This window comes from Mastomys coucha, unplaced genomic scaffold (genome assembly GCF_008632895.1).
Source record: "Mastomys coucha isolate ucsf_1 unplaced genomic scaffold, UCSF_Mcou_1 pScaffold14, whole genome shotgun sequence".
Taxonomy (NCBI): Eukaryota; Metazoa; Chordata; class Mammalia; order Rodentia; family Muridae; genus Mastomys; species Mastomys coucha.
In genome coordinates this window covers 25,752,150-25,770,380 of record NW_022196896.1, presented here as the reverse complement: position 1 = coordinate 25,770,380, position 18,231 = coordinate 25,752,150, and the positions used below count along the sequence as shown (strand labels likewise).

The 18,231-nt window shown below is 41.1% G+C and overlaps 1 protein-coding gene across 1 annotated transcript in view; it reads right to left on the bottom strand.

Moving 5' to 3' along the window:
• Positions 1-293: 293 nt before the first annotated feature.
• The window catches only part of Plekhf2 (pleckstrin homology and FYVE domain containing 2), an 18,806-nt gene continuing 868 nt past the window's right edge, over positions 294-18,231 (bottom strand). Inside the window, exon 2 of the mRNA XM_031366638.1 lies at positions 294-3,005. Within this exon, the coding sequence (XP_031222498.1) occupies positions 2,242-2,991 (750 nt within the window). The 5' untranslated portion in view covers positions 2,992-3,005 and the 3' untranslated portion in view covers positions 294-2,241. The remainder of the gene's footprint in view (positions 3,006-18,231) is intronic.

The following is an 18,231-nucleotide window of genomic DNA, read 5'->3' as shown; positions in this document are numbered from 1 at the left end:
AGGGTGCTTGCCTAGAACTCAGGACCTCAGTACTCCCTAAGTGTCAACCCAGCCTGCTATTCTAGCACTCAGGCTGTGGAGGCAGGAGGATCAGTTCAAGGGAATTCTCAGCTTCGCACTTAGAGCTACTACTTGTTACATAGTTTGAGGCCAGACTAGTCTAAAAAAACCAAATTCTCCATTAGTGTCTACATGCTGGGCATTCACAGCTAATAAACATTAAGGTGGAACTATGCACAGCTTACAGTTAGAAAAGGAAATGTTTCAAGTTACAGTATAAAAAACACAGGAAATAAGCTGCAAAATATTTTTATTGTAAAAACAGTCAACAGAGGTCGACAATGCAAATGTTATCTCAGGACATTTCCCCTTGGTTCCTGAATTTCCAAGTTTCCATCAGCATTTCTCTGATTTTTATGGTCCTTTCAAACATGCTTACTGATATACTGTATATGCTGCTTTGAAACAAACACAAATCCATCTGATAGTAAAAGCAACCAAAACAAAAATCAGGACCGAAACCACCGAGCCATGTTCTATTGTGCTTTTTCTCACATTTCCTACAGGGAGACCTATATAGCTCATACACTTTCAAAACTGAAAAGTAAAATTAGTACTGTAACCACACAGTGAAACACCAATGACTCTTCCATTCACAAGTTACTGAATCAAACCCCAGGACATCTGCAGAATATGCAGGTTTTAAAATTTGAAAAGGCGGGCAGGGTTTGAAAAGAACTCTGGAAAAAAACAAACAAAAAAAAACCAACAACAAAAAAACCCAGAACTTTCAGCCTGCTGGCTTCCCACATTTGAAAACTTAGTTACTACTGCGGCATGCCAGCGGCCAGAATGTGCACGGCATATCCAGTGCTATGCAGTGAGCAGGCCTACAGTATAATGGCTGCCTCCAAACATAAAGAGAGTAACTACCAGTTCTCAAAGCAATCTCAACCGATGGTCACAATTTAGAAATAAACTGCTACTCTATTTCCATATATTGCAAAATGATTTCAGAAACAGATTAAACATACAATTGTTTTACAAAAATAAAATTTGTTTGGGGCTTCATAAACTCTGTAAAATACAACACCACGTTGTAGATCAAGATTATTTCACCAAAAAAAAAACAAAAACAAAAAAACAAAAAAACAACAACAATGATGCTGGCAGACAGGAAATCTAGTCAAACTCTGATCTCTTCAGATCTATAAGACTCCATGTCCTTCTAGGAGGATTTCCTTAAAACTTCATTTTTGCCAGGTGGTAATGGTGTCCGGGGAGGCAAAGGTGGATTTTTGAGAATTCAAGGCCAGTCTGGTCAACAAATCGAGTTCCAGGACAAGCAAGGCTACACAGAGAAACCCTGTTAGAAAATATAAGGGTTTCCTCAGATTTTTCCTTTTAGAAATAATGTAAAACAAATAAGGTTATTTGTAAAAATATATTAGGAAAGTAGAAGCTAGTGGAATATGCCACTTCTATACTAGTGATGAATTTCAAATCTAATTCCGAACAGTGGCAACTGGCTAATTTTAAACACATATGTGACCATGATAATTTGGTGCCTAAAAGATGTAAAAATATAATCACAACTATTTTATGAAAGATAAGTATTCATATAAGAGTGGAGATAACTCTAAATTTAGTTCCTCATAGCTGTCAAATAAATCCTCTTACCTACATCCATCAAACACTCATTCTCCACCTGTAAGAGCACCAGTGTGTTTAAATCAATCAAAGAAGTAAGAAGGTAGGGCTTACGTTTATTTCAGTGACAGTGACAATGCTGCCACAGTAAGGCACCACTTGGTATTGAAAAAAGAGAATAAAGAATTTCCAAACCATGTTCTGTTACTGGTGTCTTAACCATTACATAGAATGCTTGGGGAAAAGCCACAGATATCAATCACATCATACTCTTGTTCCATCATTCTGTGCTTTTAGTTTTTCTATATCAGGAGGAAAATATAATACAAGATCTGTTAAATAAACATCTTTTCCAACTCACAAGAAAATAACCTAGAAATAAGGAGAGTAGGAAGCCAAGACCCTAACGGATGCACTTGCAACAGCTTGCCCTGTGAGTGCAGAGAGGAGCAGAAAGCACAGGGCTGCTTTCTACAGGATACAGAGAGGCACAGAGGTTAAGACTTCGCAGGCAGTCATGGCTAGAGCAAAACTGAGAGAGCCCCCGAAGCTGATTCTCAGGCAGTCACTTAAATATTTCACAGCATGTCCTTAGTCACTGCTATCATCATCGTCGTCATCATCAGATGCATCATTTAAAGGAGACTTCAATGACTGACTGTAAGAGTCTGATCTAGTCGGCTGACATGCAGCCATGTCCCCCGTGGAAAGCAGGTCATAGCAGAAGTCACAAATCCGCACAGGCTTAGAAGACTGGCTGGGAAGAAGAAATCTCTTTTCAGAGCAGGGACCACAAACAACAAAGCCACATTTGCGGCAATGGTGCCGCCGATTCACTGGTGTGAATTTTGCTTTCTGACAGCGCATACACACAGTGGCCTCAGAGTCAGGAACCCAGACAGCAGCATGCTCATTGCTAGGTGTCTTCCCACTTTTGGAGAGTAAATCAGTGACACACTTATTTATGTGATTCATCCACTCTGACTTCTCCGTGGCAGTGGCAGCATAAACCGCAAACGACTTAGTTGGTGTCTTAATAAGCCATCCATTCCGTAATTCCCCTTCATCTTTGATGGAATCAATGGTGACATTTTCCAAGGGAATAATATGTTGTTTGTTATACTTTTTCTTCTGAATAACAATATTGCCATAGACAAGAATATCATTAAATAAGAAAAACTGCCTTGCTTTAGGCTTCTTTCTGCACAGCTTAGTCAATACTCCTTCTCCAATAAGCACACGCCCAGGGATGGTCAAGGGCTGACCAGCTGCTCCGAAACAGTTCTCCACAATGCTTATGCGTCTAGTGTTTGCCTCACTGTTTGCCAGGCGATCCACCATCTTCCTTTAATAACCTTTAGGGGAAAAAAAGAAAAAAAATTAGCACACAGAAAGTATAAATTCCTATATGGAATAACAAAAAGTGATCTACCAAGACATTGATTTTTTTCCAAAGGCAAGTTAATCCAGTTTTCTTTCCCTCTAAAATGATCACTAGGCATGCTGAACTGCGTATAAAACCTGTTGAGTCTTCCTGCACTGCCCCAGCTGGCCTACAACACAGTCCTCCTGCCTCTACTCCAAGTGAGAGATTACAGTGTGGGCCATTACACCCAGCACACATAAAACAACAGGACAATTAAAAACAAGTTCAATTAAAAACTTCTGCAAAATAATACACCCAGTTCCATGAAACTGAATCTCAATGGGATTCTATAGAACAGAATCCCTAATGAACACAAAAAAATATGACTCCAGTTTTCCCAATAAGCTTCATATAACCCCTGAGCCTTAGCCCTAATGTTCTCACCTGGATTAGCCCCAAAGTTCTCCCAACTGCTTCCAGTCTTCCCTTCTTAATCACTCCATAGGCAGTGACCTCTAAAATGCTAAATTGTTCCTGCTGTTACTTGAAATGATTCCCCTTACTCTTTAAAATCTGTAAGGTTTAGCACAACGTGGAAGGGCCTTAAGTACCTGGTAGATTTTTAGTTTTAACTGTCTTGTTTTTGAGACTGGTTCTTACACTACTCAGCCCAAGCTGGACCTGCCCTTGCCGTGCCCCCCCAGACTCCTGAGCACTGGACAATACGCATTTGCCACAAATCCAGCTACTGCTGGACTTTTTGTTCTCTCCACCTCAACAAAAGTCATCCTTGCCTAAAACATAGCATTTGAAGAAAACACTACTGTGTTTAAGTAGATTTCTCTGTTGTCTTCCTTGCTACTTACAACTCCAGCCACCTCCTAATCATCCTTCAAATCTTACTTAGCATCTTTCCTCTAGAACACCTAACAGCAGCAAAAAAATCCATCCTCCATGTTTGTCATAGTTTATATATTTCTTAGCTTCTTTCTTACCAAGGGGCTGAAATCCATGCCCACCACTGGCTGCAGAGACCATCTAACTGCCATCTTTGGCATGATCTGCAGCACCAAATATATTCAAAATAAACAAGACTATTTTAACAATTAAAAAAACTATTCAATTATCATAGATCTAATCTCTAGATCCAATATTGACTTCTCTCAAGTCCTTGAATAATGTTTTATTTCAATCACTAACCTAGTACTACTTCTACAGTAACAACCAGGAACACTGAAGAACACCAAAGTTCGAGAAGGGAAACATTTGAAGACTAATGTGTGTGTGATTGTCTTCAGCTCACTAACTGATGACACCTTAACCTGTCTTGGCTTCCATTAATAGCTTATTATAAGTCTGGTTATTCCTGAATCACAAGGAGGGACACTGGCATGCCTGAGAATACTGCCAACAGTAAGACACTGGATGGCTTCAAAGCCTGAAGGTCTTAACTAAGTGGCCAGTCCTTTCTCAGTCTCTGTCCCTGCCCCCCACTCCCTCTTTTGAGACTGGGTATCAAAGCTCAGTGACAGAATGCTCACTAGGATGCACAGTCACGGGCTTCACCTCCAACTACATAGGAAAGCAAAAAGCCTACCATCTTATGAAAAATATATCACGGAAGAGGGCAAGTGAGGTCAGGGGCAAGATGCTTGCCGCCATATCTAATGACCTGAGTTTAATCCCCAGGACCCACAGGATAGGACTGAATCCCCAAAGTCCCCTGACCTCCACAAGCACACCTTGATAAGGTGTTTGCAAGCATGTGTGCCCCTCCCCCACAATAAATATAAAAGGTAAATTACAGAATTAAAACAACATGAAAAGTCTAACCTCATTTATAATTAAAACACCAGGATTTAAAAAAAAAAGATAACAGGAATTTTTAAGATTTTATATATTTATTTCATATATGGGAGTACACTGTCGCTGTCTTCAGACACACCAGAAGAGGGCATCAGCTCTCCATTACAGATGATCGTGAGCCACCATGTGGTTGCTGGGAACTGAACTCAGGACCTCCGGAATAGCAGTTAATGCTCTTAACCGCTGAGCTATCTCTCCAGTCCAACACCAAGATATTTTTATCAGATTGACAAAAAAGAAAAAAAAAGAATAAAGAAAAAGGAAATATCCTAAGATATAGTACTTGTGACAATACAGGGCAATGGGTACTTTTTTTGTACTTTATAGAAAACAGGTGTAACCACCAATTTGATATCCAATCAAAAGAAATTTTGGACCAATAAGGTGGCACAATGGGTAAAGGCCTTTGCCACCAAGCTAAACAACCTAAGTTCCATCTCAGGGCCTATATGAGCTGACTTGTGACTTTTATGCACAGGTCTATACACCCACACAAATAAACAAATAAATGTAACAATAAACTTGACTCCGTGCATAAAGGTATGTACAGAATATTCAATATAGCACTATTTACAACAAATAAGCCACAATGCATCTTAATCAAACCCCAGAGCACGAGACAAACATAAACAAAGCAACTGAAATACACTCAAGACAATCAAGTGGAGAGAAGTGACTACCTACCCATCAGGTCTAATACATAACATTGTATCAACAGACCCAAGTACTGCAGGCTTTAAGATACTCAGGTTTTAGGTGCCACTGGTAAAAGGCTCCAATTGACCATAGTAGCATATCCTCAATAAGACATCCAACTTAATCTCTAAGTATACTGCGAAAGCATAATCATAGCTACCTATAAAATTTGGAAGTACACAGAAACTAAAATTAAAAATCTAACAGTATCTACAATAGAAACTTATCTATGAAAAGTATTACATAAGTTTTCAGACTTCACATTCATTCAAAAAAATGTTTCTCAGACATGACATACATGCCTGAAAAAAACATGATACAAGCAAGTTCCCTGTTTTTCAAAAGTAAAGAGAAAACAAAACCCAGAACCAAGCAGTAACTAACGCTAAGAACTAACTCCTCCCAGCATCACTCCCAACCCTCCTTCCCGGTCTAGGTCTCAAACTTGCTACGTACCCAGAGACAGATTTCGGGCGTCCCTGCCTTTTGCTAGGCAGTGGTGCATGCCTGTAATCCTAGCACTGGGACAATTAGGAGAGCAAGGCCAGTCTGAGCTACATGAGACCGTTTCCAAACACCAAAGGAAAAAGAAAAAACTAAACTGATAAATCGGAAGTCACCAACTCCATGGCCAAGAAGGTGGTAAGGGAGCACCAGGCTACTCTAAGCAGAAAGGGCAGTCTCATAGAGGGATGAGGCGGCAGTCATAACTTTTCATGAGGAAGAAGACTGGACAAAATCTCAGGCACATTAAGCTGTAAAATTAATTGTTGTTGTTGTTATTAAAGTATGGATATCAGAGAACCACTCTGCAGAGTCATGAGGGTTCCAGGCTAGCACAGGAAGCACCTTTACCCACTAAGCCAGCCTGTAAGCTCTCCCCCATTAAAAATGATGCAACCTAGAGAAATCTGGACATTAATAACCAGTACTTGGCTACAGAAAATGATTTTCAAAATTTGGTAATTATACATGAATATACTACAAGGATACAAAAATACACTATCATAATTCTTCCAATGATAAATGATGAAGCTTATTATCTCCATTTATTTAGTAAGTAGGGCAGCAACCTTCTGATTTCACTGCCAGGCTGTGACCTATGTTGAAAAGCAATGGGAACGTAGAACCTAAGGCCTCGCTTCAAACAGACCTTCCATTATCCTTCTCAGTCCTGAAATAGTTTCCATGTGTCTGACATGAGAGGCAACGGACTAGAAAATATACAAAATGCTTTACACACGTACATGCAAAGTGGGAGCACACACTTGCTACGCTGGGGTAGGGGTAGAGTGGGGGCAGCAGTGAAGTCATCAGAAGGGGCATAAGTATCAACACGACTGGAGTTACTACTAGATACCCTAAACATTCTTTGGTAAAATAGATCCTTTGGCTCAATGCCTAAGGCCCAAATTTACCACCAGCTCAAGCAGGCTCTAAGAACTCCAGACACTGTTCTGACAACCAGAATGCAAGTACCCGGGGCTTACCCAAGGATAGAGTCTACTCCATCCTAAAGGGCCTTAATGGGGAAAGAGGATCACAGTGTGGCCCAATCTGAATGCTGTCTGCTTTTCTTGGAAAAAAATACCACACACTATAAAGGACTAAGAAGAAAAAACTGCCTATTCTCTGGCAGACAAGAACCTCATTTACACTGTCCTTGCATGTCTTTAACACTCAGTGGGATAGCTTACCGCCTGTTAAATTGTAACACGGGAAGAAGCCAACCTAGAAGACAAAGGCAAAGGCTCCTATCTATCTACAACTGAGCAGACACACCTGTCAGGACCACTGTGCTAGCTCTTCCTGCAGACAATCAGCATCCCATCCTTATCATCCCATCCTTACTGAAACACATCTTGTCTGTCCTTCCTTCAGAGACAGGGTCTCTCTCTCTCTCTCACTGTGTAGACTGGCTGGTGGGGAGCTCAGAGATCTACCTGCCTCTGCCTGAAGTTAAAGGCACGTGCCTGGACGAAATTTTTTTTACCCATATTTATGACTTCTGATATTAATAAAGTCCAGTATTTAAATTCAATGGGTTACAGTAGGAAAAACAACCAATAAACTATGAGCTAGGAGGTCTGGTTTAAAAAAGGAACAGCAGCAGCAAACAGTGAATGAGGCACTTTCTGTCTTCAAAATGCTGACCTTACATAATAAGTGGATTTCCCATTTACATCAAGTCTTAACTTGCCTGAATTCACCAACACCCCTACCACTGCCCAGGGCTGGGGACTGGATTCAGGACAAACGTCATGCCATATGACCAAGTCATGCCTGCAAACTGTTTTAACCACACACGACTACTGTTTACATGGATCAGTACTTTAAAGTGAGAGCTCTTGTGAACTGAGACCATAAAGAAAACAGGAGGGGAGGCTAAGAACCCTGGGAAGTGAGCATGGGAAACAAAGCAGTGCAGTATGCATGAAGCACCCTGCCTCAGTCTCCAGCAACCTCTGGAAGAAAACAAAACAGCAGAAAACTGCCTAGAACACAGCCGAGCGGGCACATGAGAGCAAACTACTCCTTCTGTCCATGTAGCTCCCCCCCCCCAAATATATACATTCATATTCTAAGTGCCTATCTACTTTTCACAGTCATACAATCTAATAACCAGCACAAAAAATTACTGAGTAAAAGTCTAAATAAAATATTGGGATAATACAACAAAGAAGAAATACCTGACATCAGAGCAAACTAAATTTGAGTGAATTTTACTTTTTCAATCAACAGGAACAGTCTACGCTTCTCTGGCCTGTCCACTAAGATTTCACTCTTAAAAAGCATTGTAAAGGGACAGGTAGACTGTAGGTAAGAAAAAGGGAACAAACTTCTGTATTTTATGTTCAAACTTATCAGTGCTATATTTTACTAAGCTGAGAGAGAATGAAACTTCAAGATTTGAGTCATATTATAGAAAAACCCCATTAACTTAAAAAAATCTCTCCTAGGCTCCATATCTGCCTACTACTAAAAAGGTGAGTTACTTCATAACCTCAATCATGAAAGGGAAAAAAAACCCACATACAACCAATGCCTACTAGATACATTTTACTTTACTCTTTCATGTAATAATGTTGGATGAAGATGGGGGTGGTGGCCTGTGCCTCTTTCTTTAATCCCAGCACTTGGGGGGGGGGGGGAATGACAGGACCAGAGGTGGGTGGATCTCTGTGAATTTGAGGCCAATCTGGTCTACAGAGTAAGTTCTAGGTCAGCCAGTGAGTAGTACACAAAGAAACCTGATTCAAAAAACCCAATATTAATTGGTGTTAGGTGAAAATAATTTGTTCTACCAAATCAATAAATAAGTAAATATAAACCAAGTCATAAAATGGCTTAAAAATAAAAAGCCACCAGGCAGTGGTGGTGCATACCTTTAATCCCAGCACTTGGAAGGCAGAGGCAGGTGGATTTCTGAGTTCGAGGCCAGCCTGGTCTACAGAGTGAGTTCCAGGACAACCAGGGCTACACAGAGAAACCCTGTCTCGAAAAGCAAAGCAAAGCAAAGCAAAGCAAAAAATAAATCAATAAATAAAAAACCACATAGAGTAACATACACCCACTACCCTTCCACTCAGGAAGCTGAGTCAGGAGGACTGAATGATGCAGTCAAATAGGCTGGGAAGTTGCCTCCACAGTTAAAGGCATTTGTTCTTGGTATGGCTTGGGATTCAATTCCCAACACCTATTCAGCAGCCTGTAACTATTTGTGACTCCAGACCCAGGGTATCTGACACCCAATTTGGCCTCAAGAGACACCAGACATGCTTGTGGTGAACATAAATCCATGCAGGTAAAACATTCATACATTTAAAATGTTTTAAATTAAATAACTTTTCTAAGACTTCACAGCTTGATACATTTTATGGGGTTATGGAGATACATGGTCTTTTCTGTATTCCCTGCTACCTTAAGAAATAGGTTGCTGGGCTGGATAGATGGCTCAGCAGGTAAAAGCACTGACTGCTCTTCCAGAGGTTCTGAGTTCAATTCCCAGCAACCACATAGTGGCTCACAACCATCTGTAATGATTACCTGATGCTGTCTTCTGCTGTGTCTGAAGACAGAGACAGTTTAACCACATATATGAAATAAATAAATCTTTAAAAAAAAAAAAGAAAGAAAGATTGCTGATGTAGACCTTTGATTGTGTATGTAGGAAAAGTCACCGAGCAAAAAAAGAAAAAAGAAAAAGAAAAAATTAACATTTCCAAGAGGGCTTTATTTCACCCATAGGCCCAAATTTGGATATATACTTATTCCAAATAGATTGGGAAGTTCCTACAAACAAAATTATTTCCTATAACTTGGTATTATCAACAGTACCTACAAAAATGCTTCCTAGCATGCTTGCTTTGGCAGCTGATATACTAGAGGAAAATATTAAAAGCTTCACATTCGTGCTACTAACACAACTGAATATGAACAGAGGCAGAAGTGACAGAGGTCTGCCCCAGCGTAGATATACTGAAGTACTAAAAAGCAAAGTTCTGTATGACTAATTCCGTGTCAGTAAAAGTGGTCTCAAACAGGTCTGTCTGATAAAGAAATACAGCATGCTACACAGGAACAGAAAGATCTTAGAGAAAACTTGAAAACACAGAACAAGCACTGAGCTGTTATGCTGGGTTGGTTGGTGGTGGTGGTGGTGTTTGTTTTTAAAAGTCTGTTTAGGAGTGTAGAACACAGACCTAGAGTTTCTCAAGAATCCTCTAAGCCTTTAATCCCAGCACTTGGGAGGCAGAGGCAGGCGGATTTCTGAGTTCCAGGCCAACCTGGTCTACAGAGTGAGTTCCAGGACAGCCAGGGCTACACAGAGAAACCCTGTCTTGAAAACAAAAAAAGAACCCTCTAAGTCTCAGTTAAGTCATCCTAAATAAAGCAAGATTAACATTCTTCTACGGCAGCTACGTCCAGGGAACTCTAAAAAATCAGACACCCAGCCAAGAGACCCAAGTCCACTGAATCCTTAACTGGTGCTCAGAGCTCCTCACACCAAACCCTGGCCTCTTGTAGTCTTTCCCATCATTCCATGTTCTCCCAGTTGAACATCAAACCGGACTACCAGCAGCAATGTGCTCTGGGCTTCTTTCCCCATCTCTACACTCAGCTGGAGACACAGCCTTCTCTAGTCTTTCTCTATTTGCTGAAATCTCAGCAGTCCCTGAAGGGGACTCACTCAGGCCAAAGCCTAGCAGCCAGACAGGGTTTCACCTTTACTCTCCACACCACCTAAAACAGTTTATTACATGTTTCAGTAACATTTGGATACATGTTTGTTCAAATAGATTTGGGAGTTCCTGAAAACAAAAACAGTATTTCCTATAATTATGTATTGCCAACAGGACCTGCAAACTTGCTGCATTACACACGCCAGAATATACAGAGCTGAATATGATTAGCGGTTACAAGTAACTGCAGCCTCTCAATCTGGAGTGTGCTAAAAACCAACTGTATCTTTAAAGCCTGCTAATCCTCAAAGAAAACAGGAACTGTGCCCCACTCATCAAGCGCTTCACTGGATCCACAGATTTCAGACTGACAAGCAAATGTAATCTAACCACATCTAATTATGAATTCTAAACATTGAACATGGAAGTTCCTATTTAAGAAAAAAAAACCTCAATGTCACAATAATCTATGAGTTCTTCTTTCCAAAAAGCCCAGCTGTTTTGTCAATACAAAATGATAATACAAGCATATTTTTACCATGGACAGAATTCAGATAAAAGGACAGCAGCAGCACTGCCGGCAACTCAGAGGGCACCGAGCGACCTTGCAGAGCTGGGGACGCCATCCCAGCCTCCCCAGCACACCTAACACTCCCTTTAGTATCATACACTTGTGATTTGCTCACTGTCTATCTGGTAGGAAAAAAGAATGAACAAGACACAGCAGTGAAGGATTTACATCCAACTTTAAAATAAAGCAAGTTGGTTAAATATTATAATAAACAATCAACAAAGCAGGAAGCAGGAAATGGGAGAAAGTGTGAGGCACACAGAATTTACCACTCTAACATTTGAAAGAACAAGTGAAATTTTCAATAGGAAATAGAAACACAAAACAAAATAAAAACAAAACCCACTAAGTAAAGGCATAAAACTCTGAAGTAAAAAGTAGTTGGTTTTGTTTCGTTGAGCTACCTGCATATAGAGTTCCAGTGGAGGGTTAGAGAGTTACTCAAGTTAGAAGGAAAAGAGGACAAGATGTCTGACCACACACCACCTCAGTTCCTGAGACTTCCTTCAACTTCAGGACTAGCCTGATTTCATCTAGTCCTTGGACACAAGGAAAGAAGAGACTGAAAGCAGGATCTAAGAGCTGAGTGTGAGGACTCAGGCCTACAGTCCACCATTTAGAAGGCTGAAGGACACAAGATAGTTGTGAGTTCCAGGTCAATTTGGGCCTGACCTAGAGTAAGGGCTGGGAGTTGGAGGTGAGGCTCTATGATTAATGAAGTATGAGAGTGAAGCTAAAACTAACCTGAAGGCTGGAGATGTAGCTCAGAAGTGGTGTCCACACTGAACAACGCACACTGAGCATGTGAGGGGTGGAGGGTAAATATAAAATGATCCCTACGATTTAAATTTAAGTAATGTGGAAGCGAATAAAACCAGAGATAACTATCAATAGTTTCCAAGTAGTGAAACAGCTACTAGCCATTGGGTACCACACAAAACTCTAGTAAACAAGACACTCAAAACTAAAAATCTTTGTGGTAAAAAGATAGTTACAATCTCAAGTACATATAATTCCAGTGTGTTTCTATAGGAACGAGAATTATGGAAATAATTTACAAAAGAAAGAAATGGCCAACGTGGTGGCACATACCTTTAATCCAAGCATTCAAAAGTCAGAAACAGGTGGATTCCTGTGAGTTCAAGGCCAGCCTGGTCTACAAATCAATTTCCAACCCAGCCAGGGCTACATACATATTTAAGATCCTGTCTCAAAAACAAATACCACCCCCAACAAAAACAACAACAAGCTAACAAAACAGTAAGAAAGGGGTCTAGTACTCCTGCAACGTACTAACTAGAACATGAGGAATAAAATCTCTAAACAGCAGAGAAGCAAAGAAGCAGCAAACACACAAAGATACCAGAGAACACACCAAGACAGTCTCAGGCTAAGATCTGATCTGTGATTATTCTGATCAGGAGATATCTACGCCCAAATCTTGAAACAAAAGAGGTAGGTTCTCCTTCAGGACCATCACCTCACTAGCCTGGGGCTCCGTTTCCAGTCCCAGACATACTTGCCCTCCCACTGAGTGGGCCCTCTCCCATTGGAGAGCTGCTGGCTACCATGAAGGCTGCATGCCACTGCTCACTCTTAGGGTTGCGCCATGATGGTGGTTGTGTTCAGAGGCATAATTGCTGGGTAGGACTGTTGGCTGCCTCCTTCTTTTGGAAGCTTGCATAGTGTCTTCTGGTACCAACCTAGTCCTAAATCAGGAAGGAGGAAGCCTTCAGGTCAGTTCCAGCTCAGATCCCTCTGGGTTCTGTGTCAAAGTGCATGGTGTTGTCAGCAATAGGAACTTGTACCTCAGGGAGGCAGCCAAGGGCAGTAGAGCCTGTAATGTTTGGGAGTCTCTTCAACCCTGACCAACAATTCAAACCACGGCTGGTGTTGGAATTTTTGTTACTGGCACTTTACTGAACCACCTTGATTCCTGAATACATTTTAAATCTATTCCTATACCACTGTACTTCTCACCCCTCGTTAAAGAAACTGGCCTTTGCAACAGTCTGAGACCATTACAGAAATCTACAACCAATCAAAATGCATGAACAAGAAGACATTACAGTAGTGTCCAGTCCCAAAGGACACATCTGTAAGACAATTCCTGCATCTAAGGTTTATTTATGGATGATTGCAGAGCAAAGGACAGAAAGACTGTAAGAGCCAGAGAAACAGGTTTCCTGTGAGACTGTGTCTCCTAGAAATGTCATCAGCATGGTTTCATGAACAAGTCTTAAACGATGGTGACAGCAGTGGACATGCTAAGATGGAAGGCGAAGGCTCTCGGGGGTCAATTCTAGTCAAAGAGCTACAGGTAACAAGAATGCTGGGAGCTGGAAAAATGTCCTTCCCCCAAGTAAGAGCCACCCCATCAGTTATCCAATACCAAGAGGTCAATCTGAGATCATACACACACAGGCTAAGCAGCTTGTACTCATGCATTCAGAAGCATACATATATATGGGTGGATGTAACAAGGAAAAAAGAGGCCACAAATTTGAGAACAAGGGTGGTGTGAAAGAGGAAAGGGAAGGAAGGAAATAATGTAATTTTAATTTCAAAATATTTAAATTATTTAAAAATAGGTTAAACTATTTGGGAGAGTAGATGACCACATCTATATCTACCCCAGGAAAGAAATACTTGAGCCCAGGCCTCGAGAAGGAAAGGAAGTAAGCAGGAAGTGCAGTAGTGGAATATTAATTTAAAATAATAATTTTTACGTGTGTGTGTGTGAGTGTGTGTGTCTGCCAGGGAACAACTGCAGATTAGAGAACAATTTGCAAAGACTGTTTCTCTCTTCCCACCAGGTTCTAGGAATTGAACGAGGATTGATCATTAGGGCCTGATGGTAATAGCACTCACCTCGTAATCATCTTGCTATTGCCAAGTATTAATTTTGGCAAAACAAGTAGGTGATAAGCTGCAAAAGAAAGCATCAGACTGAAGCTAGGTGTAACAGCACATGCCTAGAATCCCAGCATTTGGGAAAATGGAGGCAGAAGGATCACTGAGTCCAAGGTTATCTACAGCTAAATAGTGAGAGGCCTTCTGGGCTACAAGAAACTGAATTCAGTTGTTCCTGGAGAAGGCCCAAGTTCAGTTCTAAGCATGAATATATTAGGTGATTCTCAATCACATATAACTCCAGCTCCAGGAAACCCAACACCCTCTTTGGCCTCCAAAGGCACCTGCTCTCACGTGCACATATCCACACAAAGATAAACACAAATACACATAATTAAAATGAAGTGTAAAAACATCTTTAAAAAATAGACAGAACCAGAGAATTTAAGACTGGAGAATCTAGATTTGAATATACAGGCAATGGGAGCCAAAGGGTTTTTCAATAGGAAATAGTATACAGGATGAACTGAAGCGTGAAAGCCAAGAAAGCAAAGGCAGTCTCCAAATGGATGTAATCAAAGACCACTATACATACGCATGAAAACATCATCACAGTCAACCCAGCGTTCTATGTGACTAAGACATGATAACAAAATCCTTTTCAAACAATTCTGATATTAACAAAAGCATAAAGAACCATGGAGAACAGAGATGAAAGGGGGAGGGGCTGAAGAGCAGTAGATACAATTAGTCAGGAACTGTGTACGAATGACTACACTGATGAACAGTGAGGCAAGATGCCGGTGAAAATCTAAGCAAACACACCAGTTGTCATCCATGAGATGTTGGCTGCTATGTGAAAAATTCAGTAAGATGATACTACTGTGTGCCAAGCACTTTCACAAACATCTTAGTGATCTTCCCAACTTTCTGAAGCAAACTTCTGTGTCTACAAACGACTCCAGTGGAGCTTCGAGAATGAAGTGCCTTGTTCAAGAATGTAGCTACTAAGCAGCAAAGGCCAGGGCTCCGATGACTTGTTCCAGTCTTCCCTTCTAGTGCGCTCACGGCGATTCTTTAAATGCCTTCTATTCTCTTTTCAGGTACTCCTCACACGGCACACACCACTTTGTGCCTCTCAGATTGACTCTGGGACACAGAATGGTGGCAAACACCTGTGACTCCAGCACTGAGGCGGCAGAGGCCTATGATGGAGAATTTGAGCTTTCAAAAAAAGAAAACAGCACCACCACCACCACCAACATCAACAACAACGTACTAGGTGCAGTGGGAAGGTCTATTAGAGACAGGAGGGTTGGGAGCCTATGGCTATCCTTAACCATATGCCATATATATGGTATTGGATGGAGGCCAGCCTAGGCTGTTACAGCAAACCTGCCTCAAAAATCAGACTGAAAAAGACTTAAGTGAGGACATGAAATGAATACAAAATTTACAATCCTTACAAAATTACAAAACACTTTAACATAGAAGTTTTGCAAGTTAAATTAGCACTGCAGCTTTGCAGTGATGGCGCATGCCTTTAATCCCAGCACTTAGGAAGCAGAGGCAGTCGGATTTCTGAATTTGAGGCCAGCCTGGTCTACAGAGTAAGTTCCAGAACAGCCAGGGCTACACAGAGAAACTGTTGCAAAAAAAAAAAAAAGAAAAGAAAAAGAAAAGAAAAGAAAGAAAGGAAGGAAGGAAGAAAGAAAAAGAAGAATTCTTATTTATTCACTGGCCTGAGGATAGCTATATAAGCAAAAAGCTTACATGTAAAGCTGAGTCTCAAAGATCAACATCAATAGACAATCAGGTTTTATTTGCTTCTCATTGAGCTCTTAAAGGAAATTCTAAGACAATTATGACAATACCACAACAAAAACTGTTTAATTAAATGGCCTATAGACAAACAAAACCTTCTCATTTTCCAGGCACTAATATTCCATCAAAGGCAAAAAAATTCAATCCCATTTTAAACTTGATTTTTCTTTTTCATCCTTTTTGTCCATCCATAGCTTCTCTCCATCACAACTACCCATAAGTCTATTATCTGCTTGGAAATTTCATAAATACTCAAGTCTGTGTGCCCATGCCAAAATTCAGTCAAAGTTAATTGTGTCTAACAAGAAAACACTAAGAGTTCAAGCGCCTCATCCACCAACTGAATGGAGTTTGTGGTACGGAGGGCAGACTACAGACAACGCTTAACTATCCACGGTCATTACAATTTGGTAAGTTCATGAAGACTATTTACAAGGCATGCACCCAAGCTTCTCCTGAACGTCTCCTACGTTCTAGCTTGCAGAAGATGGACGAGCAAACGGGACCTCACGTGATGCCTGCCGTCAAGGAGACCTATGTGGAGACCTATGTGGCACTTCTAGTATGCCAGGGGGAGAGAACTGCATTCAGCAGAGGAAGAGGAAGCAGGACTGCAGTGGGTGGAAGCAAGCTCCAGGGGCAGGTTTGAGGGTTGTTTGGTTTGGGCTGATTCTGAGACACAGTCTCACGGTGAATCCTAGATCAAACGCTCAGCAATTCAGAGTGCTGGGATCACAGACGCACTCCGCTACACTCCCAGCTTCCACGGAAAGTTTTTAAGAAAAAATTCAGTATCATACCCTGCTCTTCAGCAGACAGTTATACTGAAACCTAAATTAGGAGGTTAAGTGATAAAAAGAAGAAATAAGATGGGCAAGAGAATGCCCCCACAGGGAGGAGTTATGCTATGCTCTGATGCTATGCTCTAGAAACGACCAGTCAGACTGACTGCTAAGATTTGTGATATCAGGCTAGTAACTTCTTTCTGATAATCTTTGGTCCAAAAATTAAATATATATAAAATGGAAGTGACCTTACAAGGGAGCAAAAGTTAAAGGAAAAAAAACCAAGGAAGCTGACATATCTAAGAAAGTACTTTTACATACTAAAAAGGGGCAGAGAGGCTGGGCCGGACAGCCTCAGCCCTATCCTTGGGGGCAGAAGGTGGAAGCAGAAGCAACTCCATAGTTGTGCCATGTGCCCACACACATGTACACACACACACACACACACACACACACACACACACGATATAATTAAAAATAGAGGGGTCAGAAAGGTGGCTCAGAAAGTAATGACAGCAGCTGGCTCCCAAGCCTGACAACCTACGTTCCATCCTCACAACTCACATGGTGAAGACTAGAAACTCAGGAGATTTGTTTTCTGACCTCTATGCATGAGGTCTGAAACAAATTAAAGAGTAAAAAAGGAAACCCTCTGTGGCATGTTTACTGCTTTAGCATTGTTAAGAGCCTTTTCAGCCCATTTAACAAAATTTGAAAGCCGCCTTTATTTTTTTTAAGGGTATTTATTTTACTAGACTACTTCATGCTGTACACCAGCTTCATTTAGGGGCGGGCGCAATTATAAAGAGCTTTCCAAATAAGCAACTTAATACCATTCACCTCCTAAAGCTATCATGACCCATGGTGATTAAAAATAGCCTTTGTTAATTCTGAATTAAACTGAGCCCTCCCACCCCTTAAGCTACAAAGGTACAAAGATTGGGGCTCAAAACTCAGGCACCTTCAAGGAACCAAAAGGAAAAAGAAGGAAAAAATGGAAACATCAAGATCACTTCACCCTATTCTGTTTGTTGTGGCTGGCTGGTCCAGGGCTTGTTTCAGACAGGCTCACGCAGAGGCCAAGGCTGGCCTTGAACTCGCGGCGATGCTTCCACCCCAGTCTGCGGGAGTGCTCAGAATGCAGGTACGAGCCAACTCAATGGGCTTTTTCACTTTAGTGTTAAGACAACACACGCCTTAATGTTTCAACTGAACGTTCAACTCTAAACGTTTCTTTAACGAGTCTCTTAGGCGACGTATTAAAACATAACAAAGAAGGCATTTACCAGTTTAATGTACTTGGGAGTCTGAATTACGGGCTTAGGTGTAAGTAACCCGAATTCTATTCATTTCCACAGTACGTCCACACAACTTACTGCTTTAATACTCTAGGAGGATACAATGCTACTCGAGCAACTTGGGGAACCAGCTCTCGGC